Source organism: Schistocerca gregaria, chromosome 6 (genome assembly GCF_023897955.1).
Source record: "Schistocerca gregaria isolate iqSchGreg1 chromosome 6, iqSchGreg1.2, whole genome shotgun sequence".
Classification (NCBI taxonomy): domain Eukaryota; kingdom Metazoa; phylum Arthropoda; class Insecta; order Orthoptera; family Acrididae; genus Schistocerca; species Schistocerca gregaria.
Genome location: NC_064925.1, coordinates 250,162,229 through 250,181,585, shown reverse-complemented (window position 1 = coordinate 250,181,585; position 19,357 = coordinate 250,162,229). Strand labels below are relative to the sequence as shown.

Sequence of the window (19,357 nt, the reverse complement as noted above, 5' to 3'; positions counted from 1 at the left end):
TAAATAAGCGTATTTTTGTTCGACTCATTACTTCTTATCTTCGTGATTGTCTTAGTCTCGTTATGATTAACCCAGTTTTTGTGAAAAGTTGTATATTCATTCGCATTACATTTATTATTCATTTTCCCCAAAGAAATGCTGTAGTCCACATGTGAGCAGCCGGACGTCAGTGTCCGACGAGCACAACGTTTCGGCACGCCATTACGCTGACATAAGGTGCGCTGATGGGCAGTTTATTAGTTCATTATGGAAGATACGAAAATATTTTTCGTTTGCAGGAGAGACAGGAAATCAATTGCCGACTATCTGAAAATTCATCATCCAATATTCAGCTCTTGGGACGAACAGGTAAAGCGAGCAATGCAAGAAGTGTTCAATACATTCGAAAATAAAATTTTTCCATCGAGTCTGACAAACAATCCGAAGAAGTTTTAGTTCTACAAAATGTCAGTCAGCGTACCAAAATTATCCAGCCGACCAGTGACCACACTAGCACGGAAACAGAAGATGTCACAGAGATGGCAGAAATACCGAAATTGGTGTCACAATTTTTTTTTTCAACGCGGAATCTTAATGCAGTTCCACTACTCACTCACCGCTTGAACGCCGAAATTACAAATACTGAGATAAATCACCGCGGAATAAGAAAACCAAGTGAAACTGATCAACTATGGAAAGACATCTGGACCGGATGATGTACGTGCCATTTTCTACACTGACTGCGCGAAAGGATTTGTTTTTATTCCAGCAGAAGGTTGTTGCAGGTCAGTGGAGCAGCGAAGGGTACGTAGCGATTGCAAAACAGTGGGCATAATTCCTGTTTAGAAGAGGTTTGGCCGACAGGGGTATATTATTGAAACCTATATCGCTTAAATGAATCTGTTGCAGCATTATGGAACACATTATGAACTTTTTATGTAACGAAATCTTCTCTAAGAAAAATTAACTTGGATCCGGAAACAAAGATCTTATAAAACTATGCTCGCTAAGATCCACAACACCGTAGACATCAACGACCAGATTTATTTCATGTTCGATGACATGTGCAAAGAATTCGATACAATTTTGCAATATCGTTAAGCGTAAAAAAATACTACTTTATCGAGTGTCGGAAAAGATTCGAGACTGTATTCCAGACTTCCTTGTAAGCAGAACTCGGCACGCCGGTCTTAACGGAAAAATTCTAAAAATGTGAATGTAATTTTGGGACTACCTCAAGGGACAAACAGTGTCGTTACTGTTTACAGTATATACACACAAACTAGTAGGTAACATGGGATGCTCCGTGAGGCTTTCCTCGGCTCATTCTGTTACTCATAGGAACGTTACGACGGGAAGACTGTAACGAGACGATCCACAAGGTGAAAAAGTGCAATATGTTGCTCATTAACAGAGAAAGAAATTCATTACTGTTAGAGTGCGCTCTTCGCGATAAATCGCAGAACACAGTAGAAAACGTTAAATACCTATGCGAAATTTTTCCTGAGCGATCTTCAGTGACATGACAGCATAAAAGTTGTTGAAGGAAAATCAAGTGATAGCCTTAGATTCACGGGAAAAGTATACTTCTTCCATGAAAGAAGTGGCCTAAAAAAAGGTAATGTCGCTAAATTGTTGGTAACAGTAGTCGTACCATTGTCGCGAGTAAAGTAAATGTCTAACTTGTTTATGTTTTATTTAATGGACTGCTACGTAATAAGTTTCATGTTTTCTTTCACGAGGGTTGGGTTCTCGGAATTATTTTCTTTTTTTTTTCGCGGGAGACGAGCAAGCTCCACGGCCGTCTGGGGTTCGTTCTCTGCGTAGACAGGTCACTGTCGCGCCTGCCACACAGCCCGAAGAGAACTACCTCTACGACGCCAAGTTAACTGCTTTTTAGGGATTGAATGATTACCTCACAAGTACTTAGTTTTGCTCCCCTGGGCAAAATGTATTATCAATGGAGAAATATACACCAGCAAAAATGGCTGGACTGCACTTTACGTCATGATGACGAAAAAAGTCTTCATTAATTTTTTTCTTAGTCAACTCCAGAGTTAAGTGACGTAGCAACACTCGTTCGACCCATTCTTCACAGTGTAGGACCATTGCTACTCTGGATTAACAATAGAGTTAAAGAAGATTCAACGGAGAACTACGCGCTTGGAAAGCGCGAGAGAATTACATATGTGCTCAATAAACTTCACTGGCAGACTGTGAAATAGAGAGACTGTGCATTATGAATAAGGTACCAATGAAATTAGTGCGTACGTTCTAAAAAGAACCAGAAAACGTACGTCCTTCGACCATACTTCTTGCGAAATGACAGCTATAGGAAAACACAGGGCCCATGCGTAGACTTGGCGACTGTCATTCTTCGCATCATCACTCGTGAATGGAAGAAAGGGTAGAGGGTAATGTATAAACGTATAAGACTGAATTTAATGTGTCACTGTATTTAGTTAAAACTACAAAGTGTATGTTCAATTTGTTGCATCTACGCTGAGGAGATTTGGAGAGCGCCGGCGGCTACTTCGCGCATTGCGCGATTACCCGTGGCTGGATGCAGTATCCAATCAAAGAAGAAATCTCATTTATCTTGTGAATCAAAGAAACAGGATCTGTCGCACAAGGTTACGTATATGTACTGAAATTCAATGACAGTTGCGAGCAGGTAACAGCATAATTTCTGAATGTTTTGTTTAATGAGAAGCAAGTAAATAGACTGTGAAGAAAATATGAAACAGTATGAGCATTCTTATTTATAAATTCTATTCCTTATTTTCATATGAAGTTTGTGGAGAGAAAATTAAATATTCTCTTTGGCTATACCAACTTACAGCGACTTGACACGTGTGCGAGAAGAAATATTTGTGCTTAAGTGAAAATAAGTGACAGTGAATAATATATATTTTTTAATTTAAGATATAATATTCCGTATTCAAGAAATATTCAGCAGAGATTTAATAATGAGAAGTATAAATCTACAAGTTTAATTGCTTGAACAAATGAAACGAGCAGCTCCGTTGAAGGGAGGTGTCGGTCCGTCACAAACTTGAAGCCGATGTCCGCTATCTTAACTACCCCCAAAATTTACGTTCACCGCATTCATACCTCCATAGTTCACCGCTGTAACTCTTCCTTGTGACGTGTCTCTAACGTGCCCGTGCCCAGTGCCGAGAGTGTGGTATGCTTCGATTGTGTGTAGACGTAGTTGTTTCATCAAAAATTCTACGGTGCTTGCCGGTGTACTAGTCGATCCGAACGTAATCTAAAGTTTAAAGGAATCATATTTCATTCGTAATGAAGCAATTCAAGCAATAATTTGTTTGGAAAACATGAATTATGGATACATTGTTTACTTTTATTGTAGTTTCATTTCTGTCATCTGACTTTAGATTCACCTTACTTTACAGAGTGCCCGTTCTCTCTCTTTTTTTCTGTGCTTTTCATTGCCTTTCAAATCAAAAACGCTCCGACATCCGAGCCTCACTGTATCACCTGTCTCGTCCCCTCACAACACATGGCTACATAACCGCGCTGATTGTTGAGGCTGCACCTGATGCCCTAAATTCCTTTAGCCCATAATTATTAGTGTAGAGCTGCATCAAACCAGCCGCTGGACTGAAGACAACGTAGTAGTTCACAAAAAATGGTTCAAATGGCTCTGAGCACTATGGGACTTAACATCTGAGGTCATCAGTCCCCTAGAACTTAGAACTAGTTAAACCTAACTAACCTAAGGACATGACACACATCCATGCCCGAGGCAGGATTCGAACCTGCGACCGTTGCGGTCGTGCGGTTCCAGACTGTAGCGCCTAGAACCGCTCGTCCACCCCGGCCGGCAGTAGTTCACATTTCTTTAGAAAAGATAATGGCTAGAACAGCCGGAGACAACATTCACGTCTACTTGAATTTCGTGTGTATTATCTATGAAGGTGAATGTGTGCTGTGGTTCCTTTCAAAGAAGGCTTTGACTGAAACACGCTTTTCGTCTTGCCTGCTTTGTGCTCTGCGTGTATCAACCTATTCGTTCTACTGTATAGTTATTCTCTGATGAAGTTTGTTCTAAATAATCCACTGTAGTTCAACAGGAACAGTGATGTACATAATTATAGTACCAGAAGAAAAAATGACGTTCGTTACGCTACATGAAGGTTGTCTGTGGCACAAAAATGGGTTCACAATGCTGCAACCAAAAGTTTTGGTCACTTAACCAATGATATAAAATGCCTGACTCACAGCAAAGTAAAATTTGAAACTAAACTGAAAACGTTTCTCTTTGATAAGTCATCCGGTTCCGCAGAAGATTGTCTGTTACTGTAATGTCTAAATGCTGATGGGTAGGAGTTACTAACAACTGCCTGTCTTTAATTAAAAAAAACGAAAAACCTGATAAATGATCAGCATGGAGGCATATTTACAACAAAAAAAGAAGTGATGTTAGTACATAATAACTTGTTCCACATCATTACGATTTGTTTGGCAAACGATATCTGGAACATAAAAATAAGTAACTAACTACTGGTATATCACAAAGCATGGTATAGACTTGTATACTTCGAAAACCTCAAAATGAAATACAAAAGTAAAATCAAGCAGATGATCAAAGTAGGCGTACATTCCAATTGTGCTATGTTTGGTTATTCCTAAGAAAACTGACAGAGTTACTGACGAGAAATATTCCGGGAAATGAAACTAAGGGGCTATTATTGTAATGCGAGGCCCACTTCTTACACATGTTAAGCTATCGATACTAAAATGTTTATCACGTACACGTTAAAGCAAAACATCCATTTTATGGTGTCTTAAGCGTTTGAGACCATTCCCTTAATCACATTTACAGCATTCCACAATTCTGGAAGATTTTGTAAAAAATCAATCTACGAAAACAAGAACTCTATTCTGTATGGAGGCAAACCTCCATGCACTGCTGTGTCTTTCACATTTCAATAATCACTTTGTTGAAATGTAGAAGATATTATAGCATGCCTTAATTCTTTCCTCATTTCACTCGTTTATGGGCTAGCAAAGAATAAGCAGGTAAGTTTTTCTCAAACGTTACAATAAAAATGTTGTGCATATGAGTTGAAAGCTGAAAATCTAATCAACAAGAAGCATACCATACCAGTAAGCAAAGAAGCATTGATTTCGGAGTTCGAGTTTCATTATCTATCGATAAAAGTATAGTAAAATTGGAATTAAATGGGTTACGACAGCATGCCTTTCATATCATTTCCTTCTGTTTCTGGTTATCCGAGACACCGCAGAAAAAAAGTTATGTTAACGAGACCAAATTAGTCGTATTACTATAGCAAATACGCTTTCAAGAACAGAAAAGCGTTCGAAATTACCTTCCTTACGCTATGTTATTAATGTAAGTTCTATAATTTTTAGTATTTCAAACAGCTATTGCACGGGCACGAAAGAAATAATGAACATTTGGGCTTCTTAAAATGGCGGCAGGTCCCGCACACTCTGGCTTCAAAACAACGTAGAGCCTAAGTATGTAGCACAGACCACAGTCATGGGCGGTCTTTGTTATGTGTGGTATATGGTCTATAGTACCACATCCCTTATTTTACCTTCATGATCTCCACATCCTAAACACATTGGAAATATCTTTGGTTCTTACTAACGGGCATAAATTGTGATAACAATTTACGTGAACTTGAAATTGCTTATGAATACATCTCTCCTTAAACACTTCTTTCTCAAATGAAAGCTTACATGAAATTAATACTATTCAGTGAATAATAGCAATAGAAATAATAATAATAATAATAATAATAATAATAATAATAATAATAATAATAATAATAAATACTTACACGATCACAAAGCCACAAATATAGAATACATCACATACATTCAGCAACAGAAAGATTCACATTAAGCAGAAAGGAAAGAGGAAGGGGATTTATCGACATAAAAAACCTACATTATGGACAGGTAGATAATTTAAGAAAATTCTTTCTAGAACGAGCAGAAACTAGCAAAATACACAAAGCAATCACTCATATAAATACATCGGCTACACCACTGAAATTTCATAACCACTTCTACAACCATTTAGATCACATAACATCAACAGATACGAAGAAAGTAAATTAGAAAAAGAAAACACTACATGGCAAGCACCCGTATCATCTAACAACCACACATCGATCAAGACGCATCCAAGACATGGCTAAGAAAATGCAATATATACAGTGAGACGGAAGGATTCATGATTGCAATACAGGATCAAACAATAAACACCAGATATTACAGCAAGCATATTATTGAAGATCCCAATACCACAACAGATAAATGCAGACTTTGCAAACAACGAATAGAAACAGTAGATCACATCACAAGCGGATGTACAATACTAGCAAATACAGAATACCCCAGAAGACATGACAATGTAGCAAAAATAATACATCAACAGCTTGCCTTACAACATAAACTTATAAAACAACAAGTTCCCACATACAAGTATGCAGCACAAAATGTACTGGAGAATGATGAATACAAATTATACTGGAACAGAACCATTATAACAGATAAAACAACAGCACATAACAAACCTGACATCATACTCACCAATAAAAAGAAGAAATTAACACAACTAATCGAAATATCCATACCCAATACAACAAATATACAAAAGAAAACAGGAGAAAAAATTGAAAAATACATCCAACTGGCTGAGGAAGTCAAGCATATGTGGCATCAGGATAAAGTTGACATTATACCAATTATACTATCAACTACAGGAGTCATACCACACAATATCCACCAGTACATCAATGCAATACAGCTACATCCAAACTTGTATATACAACTGCAGAAATCCGTAGTTATTGATACATTTCCAATTACCCGAAAGTTCCTAAATGCAATATAACATGTACTGTACAATTTAAATGAAGTCACGCTTGATCAAGGTCCGCGTCACTTTCTACTTTTGACCAGACATAACGTCTGAGATAAGAAAGAAAGAATTGATAATAATAATAATAATAATAATAATAATAATAATAATAATGTTGATAATAACAATGTCAAACACTATAACGATTAGAAATACGAAAGTTTGCAAAAAGGTAACTGCAATTAAAGACTGCATTCTTTAACGTAACGTGTAAGAAAAGCAATGTTAATAATTTAAACTAATGTACCGAAGTGTACCGCAATTAGTGAGGCGATCAACAGGTTTCAGAGTGTTGGAGTAAATAAAATCATTGCCTGTTCTGCCTTACTGTATACCATCTAAACGGCATAATTTGCAACATTTGTACTGCGAAAGACATACTAATTAGATCATTAGTGTTCTTCAGCGCGTGAATAAAGACATCATCCTCCTATCCCGGTACGCACAAAAGCTGGATTTTGGCAGGGAACGTCCAGAGCACCTCTGCAGCGCGGGTGGAGTAGGCTAATACCAGCAACATGTGGGCACTGATGGACGTAGATGAAGCTGCTGGTAATGAACCAAGCTGCACAGGGCGGAACCCCAGGATATATGGCAGCTCACACACTAACGAACTGACGGATGGATCGTAAGATATCAGTCTTAGAACTTACGCAGCGTGAATCAGCAAACTAGCTACCAATAGGCCATGAGACTCACCACGATGAGGCACTAAAAATGGCAGACAATAGCCACACAGCCAGTAACTGCCTCCATGGTGTGCTAGGTCGTTTATCACCTCCCGACAGTTGCATTTATCTTGTCCCTGACGCGGGCCTCGTCATTCCCGCTTTATTTCCTACCTCTTCTGAAGAGTCCGAAGAGTATCTCGAACCACCAATACGAGAGATGCGCCGAAGCCTTCTAACCGCCTTGTTCTCATAGTTCCTGCAAGGTTTAACAGATGAGCTTTCTTTCAAACGAGGTGCTTGAAATTATCCACTGTCTTGTAATAAAGTTATAGGCATGAAAGGAAGCCTACTGATGGTCAGAAACAATCTAAAATACTTGTAAGGGTGTTGCAGGATAACATCTGCTGAGAAATAATTGTTAAGAAAAAAAATCGTTAAGTTCCGCCGTTTCCAAGTAATTTAGCATTGAAATTAACCAAACACCCTGGAGCCACTCAGATTCAAGCTGCCCGCCAGATGGTGTCGTCAAACGTGTCCTCCTTATTTGGTTTCCTAAAACCGCACAAGAGAGCGATACAATAATTGGACATGAGATGGTAGTAAGGATCGAACCCAAGCCAAAGGCTGAGCTGTCTCGTTCGCTATTATTTACACTATAAAAACAACTGCTACTAATTGTTGCCTATCTGATGAGCCGCTTGAACTTGTGTGCCCAACGAACTGATTGGCAACTTCACAGCTAACTAACTCGGAAACGGCGGGACGTATCTAACAGTTTTCTTAACAAGTGTCTAACACAAACAACCCTGCAACACCCTCTGAAGTTTTCAGACTGTTCCTGACCACTTGTATAGATATTTCTTCCCTATTATTATTTCGTTTTATTTGTATTCAGTAATAAATGTCAACAAAATGGTTCAAATGGCTGAGCACTATGGGACTTAATATCTGAGGTCATCAGTCCCCTAGACTTAGAACTACTGAAGTCTAATTAACCTAAGGACATCTTACACATCCATTCCCGACGCAGGATTCGAACCTGTCACCGTAGCAGCAGCGCAGTGCCGGACTGAAGTGCCTAGAACCTCTCGGCCGCAGCTAAATGTCAATACATTCAAGCATTACAAATACAGCCCTCAACATAAACGATTAATTGTATCTTTATGCAGCTGTGCTATATGGGCCTGTTTCGACTATGGTAACTGAACAATCGATGAGCATTGTTGGGTATGGAGGAGATGACTGTTGATGTGACGATATGACTGGTTATCTGGCTTCCGTGGATGACGTCATGGATAAAACATTAAAATTAATTTGTAGATCATATCAATGTGAACTGCAGAAAAACGGTCATTTATTATTGAGTAAGCTGTGTACTGTCCACTGGGCTTTCATACCTTGATGAACTATGACGGTTTTAACGTGTGCAAGGGACGCATATCGGTGGGTCGCTGGTGAAACAAGACGTGTGTGCGATATCTGCATCATTAAACGGCTGCAACGGTACCATGTTGCAGATGCAGGTTGCATATCAAGTTGTTTCCAGGGCCAATAAATATTGATTTTCAATATTTCATGTAATTATTGATTATATTTAATTAAATCTATTCATTAAGACGCATTAGTTTACGGTAAACATTTAAACTGTCAGTCAAGTATTAAAGTAAAAAAAAACTGTGTGTATGTCTTGAGAAAATAACTCTTCGTGCGCTAATGTGCTGGTCACAAATAGGAGAACACGACAAACGCAATATGTTAAACCATGCCTAATGCTGTGCAGGAAAACAATTGGCATCCAAGACAGCTTGCAGTCGTTTCAGAATGGGTGAATACAGGTTGTGTACGGTTTTGTAAGGGCATCTTTTAGCATTATTCCTGCAAAAATAGGGGGAAGAAGGTGGATAGCAATAATGCGCCCTTCTGTCAAAAGTAGATCACAAAGCCTCAATAATATTGAAATATGGTGATTGTGGTGGCCATGAGAGATGCGATAGTTCATCCTCGTGCTCACAAAACCAGTTGAGAACGATGCTAGCTGTGTGAAGAATTACCCTGTCGTCTTTAAACACAGCACGACCATTAAGGAAAACATTTTGTACCATGGGAAGGACGTTTCATGTGTCTCATGGAATACCATGACATGGGTGCCAAAATCATCACCGAATCCCTGCCATATTTTAGTCTTCAGATCCAAACTTGGACAGAATTTGGAGACAGTGTGTACATAGACTAAACTGACCAAATGACTTCCTTCCATTGCTCTGTAGAGGGTCGAATGAGTAGAACAATTAAGTTAGTTAAAGGCAGGATATTTTCAGTAATGAAGAGGAAGAACCGCAAACTTCAGCGTCAGAAAGTCACATTTAAGGACCGGCAGCCAGCTCGTCGCCGGTTTTCTCTGTGAAGCGTTGGAGTGACGCAGAGCCTGTATCACTCAGCGCCGCCGCCAGTTCAGAGCAGTCACTGTCATTGCAGTCACCGTAATAGTGACCGTCATCGTACAGGTTTCCGCCTAGCAGGCGCAGGAGTGGTGCCAACGTTGAAGTCATCACCGTCACTATAGTCGGACGCCGCAGGAGGCTGCCTAGAATGTATTGTGGCCAAAGCATGTTCTCCATCGATCTGGGTCTCTGACTCTACAAACCACCGTGACCAGCACCGGAGCCAGTCATCCTGGCCCACCGATGCCAGGCAGCCTTTAAAGGCACATTTGCAAGCTGAGCGGTTATTTAGGAAAAGGTCGTAGTTATAAGTTGAAAAATAAAGACACATTAAAAACCATAGATGAAATACACGGCTATTCAAGCATTGCCTGCAGCCAATGGAAAGCAGAGGAAGAATTACGATTGTCAGATGACGAATGTATAGGTTACTTTTTGTTTGATAGGTCCTGTATAGATCGGGCGTGTGTGGCACACTGCCATTAACATTGTATTATTTCAATATTTTATTCACGAGTTGCAATCACCGGCACTCGTAATCACAAGATGTGTGTTTTTAAACTATGGCTCAAATGGGTCTGAGCACTATGGGACTTAACATCCGAGGACATCACACACATCCATGCCCGAGGAAGAATTCGAACCTGCGACCGTAGCGGTCGCGCGATTCCAGACTGAAGCGCCTAGAACCGCTCGGCCACTCTGGCCGGATTTAAACTATGTTTCTATCTCAGAATACAATTATAACTAATCCATGTATGTTTTATTTTGTGTCACCAGTTGTTTGTAAGATTGTTGAGTGTCTTGGCTTGGCAAATAAGGTATCCAGAAATTGAAAAGATAGTCGTCCAGCACGAACCATCGACGTCTTCGGGTGCTGATAGGAACTCCGATATATATAAAAGGTGAACCTGCAAGAGCGCGGTCATAATTAACGTAACGGAAAAAGATGTCTTGCCCAAGCACATAAAAAACAAAGTTCGTAAAATAACATAATTAATATTGCGTACTGCTATCTCTCTTGTGTGTTAAGTTCAGATACGAAAAAGACAATTTATATTTATACTGGCGACCGGACAGGATGCATCATTGTATCTACTACATTGTTTTCCTTTCTTACATGTTTTATCGGAAACAACAAATTGCATTCGAGACGCCATTGTTGATCATTCAACAGATACCAGTAATTGGAACTCATGTCTGGACCTGAAATTATGCTGCAATCGCGGATTCAAGGTAAGAAACCGCATCTGCACATCAGCAATTTGACCAAGTGCTTTGCGTAATGGTAGCTTGCTTACTTACTCGATCAAAATTTCCCATTTACGAAAGTGTAAATTTCAAGTTATATTCCGGTCACTAACGGAAAGCCAGAAACGACAAACTGTGACAATTCGACTCTGACATATTAACAAATACTCAAAATGTTACAGTTGACGTAAATTTTGACAAAGGACATATCTTTGACGAATCTGGTGACGCGAATTTGGGTAACAGACCGTCTACCAGTAACATACCAAAAGCCAATTTCGAACCGATTTTAATGTCTGACATCATGTCAAGCTACGTGACAGGGGCGGAACAAAAGCAAACTAACAGTATTTTTGCAATGTTTCAAGCAATCATGAACCAAACGAAAACGACTCATGATGAAATTAAAACAGATTTAAATACACGAAATACAACAAATGATGCTTTGTGTAGGCGTGTTGAAGAAATAAATGACCAACTAGCTACACAAGTGTCAGATCTTAGCACAAAATTTTCAGAATTTGCAATACAGCAAAAAACCTTTAGTAAAGACGTAGCACACATACAGAGGTCAACAACCTTCGTAAAACAGATAACTGTTGTATCTCAAATCAAGTCATATCCGGCCGTGCACGACAACATAAAAATGCTTATTGCCGGTAGAGAGCAAGGTGGACACTATAGACACGCAGCTCTTTGACAAAATATAATTACAAACTGACCGACAATTTTCACACATTAACAAAGAATTCCACAGCTGGATCGATGAAAAAGACAAGTATATTCATCAATGCATTCAGGAAAAATTACGTACTGTTGTCCACGACACTGTCGCGGAACTCCTGAACAAAAACATCAAATAAATGAAACAGCGCAATCTGCCACACCGCTACACGAACAGTATGACAATCGTGCACGACCAGTGTTTTATGAAGATCGTAGCGATCAAAACATTCAGTTTGGAAATGAGTATAAATATATTTATGACGCGTACACACCGCACAATACACACACGCAGCAACAGTACGCGCCGCAACATGACACTACATTATAGTCGAGACAGTTGTCAGCAACGTTTCCATATCATGCAACATTTAATCCTCACAATAACAACTTTGAAAGTAGCCATTATTACAATGCGAAAGAGGAAGAAAGTCTCATCAAAAACAGACCATTTCAGCCATTCGTCCCTGAAAAGAAAACTGTACATCCAGTCATTTTTCTAAAAGCATTCAGTAATGCATTCCCTCGCACGTGGAGCGACCGCATGAAAATATCCTATGCAGTCGGTTACATCCAAGGCGACGCAGCTGTATGGGTGTGCAATGAAGCCGACAGATGCGTCACGTACGAGCAGTTTGAGCAAGCACTTTTATGAAAATTCTGGTCGCACTCAGTACAAAGACTCTGTAGACAAATTGTAGAACCAAAACCATTTAATTCTAAACATAGCAATTTGCGCAGATATTTTGAAAAGTATCTTAACATGGGACATTTCCTTGACGAGCCAGTTGCAACGCGTGATATCCTCTGCGCATTGAAGGCAAGATTGCCATTAATATAAAAGAAAAACTTCTGCATATTCCGATAATTACGCAGAATATTTTCTTACTGTGCTTGACTATATTGACATACTGTATGAGGACCAGTGTTCCGCGCGGCAAAACAGTTGCTACAATGTTTACACAAGCGCCATGCAAGGTACACACAGTAGACAAATTCAGACGTGCCGACTGCTGTCGGATACGCAATCCAAACAAGCAACAGGATAACGCAGAACTACATACACGCAGCAAAACCAACATGCTACACAGAACACAATGATTCTTATCGTGCTACTGGTAATCCGCACAAGAAATCATACAGTAACAATAGTAATAACCACTACCAAGACAGTAGAAAAAATAACAAACGAAGCAGAGACAGTTTTTATTCCTCACCGAACCAGCAACAGAGCTGGAGTTATAACAACAACAACTACGCTGCTCAGTGTCAAAATGTTCCGACACTGGCTCAGCAAAACAACAAAAGACCAATGGCATTCGCCGCCAAAATGCAAACACAAAAGAAGAACGCACCTACGAACCTGCAGGTGAGTCCAAACACAAAAGTGCAACGAACACAACAGTTCGGTGACTGGAATAGACAGTACCAGAACGTAAACGTAATCGAAGTAGCTAATAATACATCAGTTTTTACCCACTACAAATGTGACGTCAAACTAAGAACAGCCACAACTATCCCCCACGTCGTGACTGTGGAAGAAATGGGGGTGGGGGGGGGGGGGGGCACTTGAATTTAAGTTATCTACCTGATACACCTGCTTTGCAAACACATGAAGAACATGTACCAAACAGTTGTGTACAGCAACCACTATTACTTATAAGATACAATCACGATGAGAATTTATCAGATGAACTCCTGCAAGAGAACACGCAAAGTCGTTCATCAACTAGTGAAATTGTTTTAGCCTCAATCACTGGTGTTGTAGGTGGTATTCAACTACAATTATTCTGGACACAGGAGCGGCTATTAGTGTCTTATCATATGATTTTTATAAGAGTGTGTGAATTTGAACGTGTGCCAGAGTATACTGTCCAGAATTGCAAAATTTTAACTGTCGTAGGTAGTAAGTCTTTTAGAGTTAAGGAGCATGTATTTGTGAATGTAAAGGTAGGTAATGGAACCGTACAATGGCCATTCCTAGTCGTCCACAACCTGGTTACAAATTGCGTATTAGGTTTAGATATTTTATATGAGAAGGACAGCACAATTTACTTCTCCAAACGTAAATGCATGCTTAGAGATAAGGTCAGTGAAATTTCAATTATCTGGATAGCAGGACTCTAAAACATGAAAAATGTTGCACTGGGTACAAGATTCAATTAATACACGACGCTGATGAAGCTGATGCACAGACACACACACCTGAAGCCGAGATCAAGGATCTTAAAGTCTTAGTGATAAGTTGTCACAAACACCAGCTGTCACACGAGATGAACGCAATGAACTCTTTGTTGTTTTGTCTAAATATACACAGGTTTTCAGCAAACGACCAGGTGTGATCAACACATACAAGATAGAAGTTAAGCCTCACCAGATTTTCTTCCACAAAACATAATATGCCACTGTCACAACGACCCGCAGTATGGCACGAGTTGAAGCAAATGCTAGAGTGGAGAATTATTGAACCTTCCACGTCATCTTATTGCATTCCTTTACTTGTCGTAAAGAAGCGCAACGGCAGTATCAGAGTTGTTCTGGACTCTCGTGCAATTAATGAAATTTTTTTTACCAGTCCGCACGAAACTAAAAAATTTACAAGAGCAACTCTATAAATTTTTACATTCTAAGTTTTTTCTAGCGCAGACTTGACAAATTCATTCTGGAAAGTCCCGCTCACCCCAGATTGTAGAAAATATACTGCTTTCATATTTGGAGGGCGAACTTATCAATTTTGTGTTCTTCCCTTCAATCTGAACGTTAGTTCAGGAGTTTATCACCGCTTTAGACACAGTACTTGGTGATCAATTAGCTGAGTCAGTCACTCACTACGTAGATGACTTGCTCATAGCCAGCAAAACATGGTCCGAACATATCGACACCTTACAAAGGATTCTGTACAAATTTGCACAAGCTGGAGTGACAGCTAATCTCAAAAAGTCGAAATTTGCTTGCAGAGTGATCAAGTATCTTGGACACATCATTAATGCTCAAGGTATACGACCTGGTCCAAGCAAATTAGACGCAATCTATTGTTTTCTAGTCCACGGACTAGAAAACAATAGTAATCTTTTCTTGGACTATTCTTTCTTCCGACGGTTTGTACCACACCCACTTTTAAACAGCAAATATCTATGCAACTTTCTAAAAAAGAAAGCTATGGATATGGTCTGACCAGTGTCAGAAAGATTTCGATAGTATTAAGCATGCATTAGTCAATGCAAACATTTTGGAACACCCTGATATTAATTTAGATATTTGTATGTCTTGTGATGCCTCATCATATGGATTAGGCTGTTGTTTGTTCCAAGTTGTAAAGAATGGAGAGCATGAACGGGTGAAAATTATTAGTTTTGCGAGCCGCACACTTAGTAAATGTGAACGGTCGTATTCTCCCACAGAACTTTAAACACACTATAGTGTGGGGGTTCAGGAAATTTAATTATTATTTACATGGTACGCACACAAAAATTTATACTGACCACCAAGCTCACGTTTTTGTTAACCTGTAAGCTAGTACATCCCAGATTATCACTGCGGGCCCTGTCACTGCAGAATCATTATTTTGAAATTTTACACATTAAGGACAAAGACAACGTCATAGCCGACGCTTTGTCTCGCCTACCACAAGGTTTGAATCAGAGTAATTCCGATCCGGAGAATGTAAAGGACTACAGAATACTTATTATGGAGGATAAACAATATCACCAATACTACACTGACTTATGCAGAAATATGTCAACATTGCAAAAACCGATCCGCACTGGAACAAGGTAAGAATTTTACTCACGAATCAACCTGACCATCCTCTATCAAACCGATATTTAATACGTAATGATCTGTTATTTTATCGCCGATATCCTGAAGCCACTACTTTGTGTGTTGCATTCCCACAGATTCTAAACGAAACCTAATTTGGCACACACATTTTGTTTGGGGTCATTATGGTACCTAGAAGTGCTTAGCAAAACTCAGTACCTATTGCTATTTTAGTAATATGAGACGCAAGATACAGAGTGTACTCAAGATGTGTGTGTGATCTGCCAGAAATCTAAACCGTTGAACTTATCCACAAAAACTGATCTGCATTCCATTTTACCCAGCGATCCTTTAGAAATAGTAAGTACTGACATAAGTGGTCCATATCCCACAAGCAGTGAAGTTGTAAAATATATCCTCGCATTTTATGATCTATTCACCAAACACGTTAAACTGTATGCCATAAGATCAGCTGCTGCTACAACCATCACACGACGTTTCTCATGCGACTACATTCCTCACGTGGGAAAACCAAAAGCCATTCTATCCGACAATGCCGCATATTATACTGGACATAAGTGACGAAAATTTCTAAAAGTCAATAGTATTATAAATATATTAATTTCTAGGTTCAGTCCACAATGTAATCCCACTAAACGCGTGTTCCGTGAGGTTATCCGATTCAGGAGAACTTACACATTTCTAATAAACATACCAACTGGGTAACGTATTTGTCGTTATTCGAGGAGGTACACAATAACCTCAACATCTATGAAACACTCTATACTCCAAATGAACTTATGTTCGATCGTAAGGAAGAGAACGATTGGACAACACCACTACCTAAATTTTATTTTCAGTATGCAACCCACGAAGGAAACTTAAGACGAGTTTGTGCGACGCTGACTGCGGAAGCCGATAGAAGAAACAAAGCTTATGCGCGCACTGTCAAAAGGAAGCAACAGTACAGAATAGGTGTGGAGGTACTGGTGCGTACTCTCCATAAATCATCAGCTCTTCAGCGGCGTCTGTTGTACGACGATCCTTATATCATTATCAGTACTCCTCATCCCAATGCATATCTGCTGCAGCATCGTAAGACAAACAAAACTATTGGACTATATGCTCACCGTGATCTAAAAGTATGTTATGTTCAACGATAGACACACCTATAGATCACACTTAAGTTATACCCAAGTATCAAATACACATACCTCATAGTACCTCCACAGAGAAGCTACGTAGTATAAGAATTTTATTTCAGCTGTTCGTGTTAGCAACAGAAGGGAAAAGAAGATATTCGTCTTCGCCGAATACTTACAGTAGCCACACAAAACTTTAAAGTAAATTATATATTAATTTTAAAAACAGGTCTGAAGACATTTTCCGCCTACGAGATTGACTATCTGCACCGCCAGTATTCATCTACTAACGACTGTTTGACGTAAAACAATTATTTTACAGCTGACATTTTCATCCAGAAACCGAATAGATACGCATCTCACCACTGAACATGCATACTTACAAGCAGCTAAGGACATGATTACAAGACACACTCGTGTCGCGAGTATAATTTTTTTAGACTTATGTTAGCTCATGCTTTTGTCTATTAGTAGATATGTGCTTAGTCTTAATGCTGGTGTGATATGTCGTGTAACTATTTTTTATTTCAGGTGACATCACTTGCACAGCGTATAACACAAAATTTAAACCTGTCACGATTGTAAAAAAAATGTAAATCTATTGGAAAATGTTTTTATTTAACCAATCGTGCTTGTAAAACACGAGAAATGTGTTGCGATATTTGTGTAAAAGCCAAAATGTAACTTCTTTATAAGTATTTGTACCTATGTAAAGGAACTTATCTGTAACACATTTCCACGCATTTATCTGCATTTATGTAAAACAAACAATGTATGCTCACTTGTGTACAATGCTTGTACCTGTAAAATGTGAACATATGAGAAAGTTATGTCAGCTGTATAACGTTCTCTGTGCATCGCTAAACTTGTAACCACGAGAAAATGGTGTGCCATTCAACGCACAGAAAAGGAGACTATTCAACATATAACGTGTTGTATACAGACGATGGATGAACTATTTGTGTTTGAGAATTGGTTTACAAACTGTAAATGCAAAAATCGTATTACGAATTGTGTGTAAAGACATGTCAGTGGACATTTGTACTACGCCCACGTCTACGTGTGTACGAACATTTATGTATCGCTTAACAAGCAAATCACGTAAAAAACTTTTAGTGAAATGCTCCGACACTTTTGAGTGCATCGCAAATTGACATTTGCTACGTTGTATCTCCGCAAACCTGAATAGCAAGAACTTGTTCCCTACTGTACCTATAGTCACTTTCTTCCAACGCGAAGAAGACCACTCGACGGGTGGAGGAATTTTGGACGGGTCCTCAGGGAGCATAACGTTCTCGGTAAAGACGGACACACTTACCTGGTTGAACGAGAAACGACTACAGCACCGTGCCGCCCGAGGTCCTGAGTCCATTCTTTCACGAACTCGTGCTGTAAAATGGGAATTTTACAGTCACCTATCAGATGATGTACTATCTAGTGCAAAAAAACATATCTGAAACAAAAAGACATTACAAGCACAACACTGTGTGAAAAGACAACGAACAAAAATAACTTGTAATTTAATATTAGCACATGTTGTAACTATAGGTTTCTATACCTGTTTCAAATGTAAATCCACATACTAAGTTCTTGATGGTAAATGCTGTCATAACGACCACTAACACGAAGGCACGAAATAATAATAAACAATATGACACGTGACGAACTTCGCTACGCAACCGCCGCGCAACAGCTGCAATAACACGCGACTGTGCATGAGCGACAGCTGCAGTGCCAACATACTCGTAGAACTGATACAAGCGCGATACCAACATAAGACAGTTAAAGGCGCACCCGCCACATTCAAAGACAAACATATTACATGTGAATATTATGTATATTGCATATTTTATGTAGTTGCAAATGTATTAATGAAATGTGCTAAAGAGTGAGTTGCTCGCCTGCAGGTGTGACCTTTCGCCTCGCAACTCAGGGGGCAGTTTAGAGGCACATTTGCACGCTGAGCGGTTATTTAGGAAAAAGTCTTAGTTTTAAGTTGAAAAATAAAGATACATTAAAAAACCATAGATGAAATCCACGGCTATGCAAACATTGCCTGCAGCCGCTGGAAAACAGAGGAAGAATTACGATCGTCAGGGATGATGAAAGTATAGAGGTAGGAGTGTAAATGTGGAAACCCAGTTTGTTTTTGCTATATAAAAGAAATGTTTACTTCTCTTTCAGGTTAAAAAATTAGCCAAAGCTAATTCAAATGTTTTGCATTGAATGTAATATTATGAAACACAAAAACTAAATATGTTAAAAATTAAAATCATTTTCTGCTTGGACAACTCGCTAGCTTTTCAAGAATTGCGGGTAATGTGGAAACGACTTAAAATTGTGGTAAACTGACTACTTCAAACGAAAACTATTGAAAATATTAGAAACTATTTCATTTTATATTAAATTTAAATTATACAAAATATTTTTAAACAAAACTGTATTAGAAAAATGCTTCATAAGTTAAGT

At 39.0% G+C, this 19,357-nt stretch overlaps 1 protein-coding gene across 1 annotated transcript in view; it reads right to left on the bottom strand.

Moving 5' to 3' along the window:
* Window positions 1-18,599, bottom strand: part of LOC126278417 (uncharacterized) — a 144,968-nt gene extending 126,369 nt beyond the window's left edge. The window contains exons 1-2 of the mRNA XM_049978527.1: window positions 18,447-18,599; window positions 18,207-18,277 (exon numbers count right to left, since the gene is read on the bottom strand). Of these exons, the coding sequence (XP_049834484.1) occupies window positions 18,207-18,277; window positions 18,447-18,498 (123 nt within the window). The 5' untranslated portion in view covers window positions 18,499-18,599. The remainder of the gene's footprint in view (window positions 1-18,206; window positions 18,278-18,446) is intronic.
* Between the last annotated feature and the right edge of the window lie 758 nt (window positions 18,600-19,357).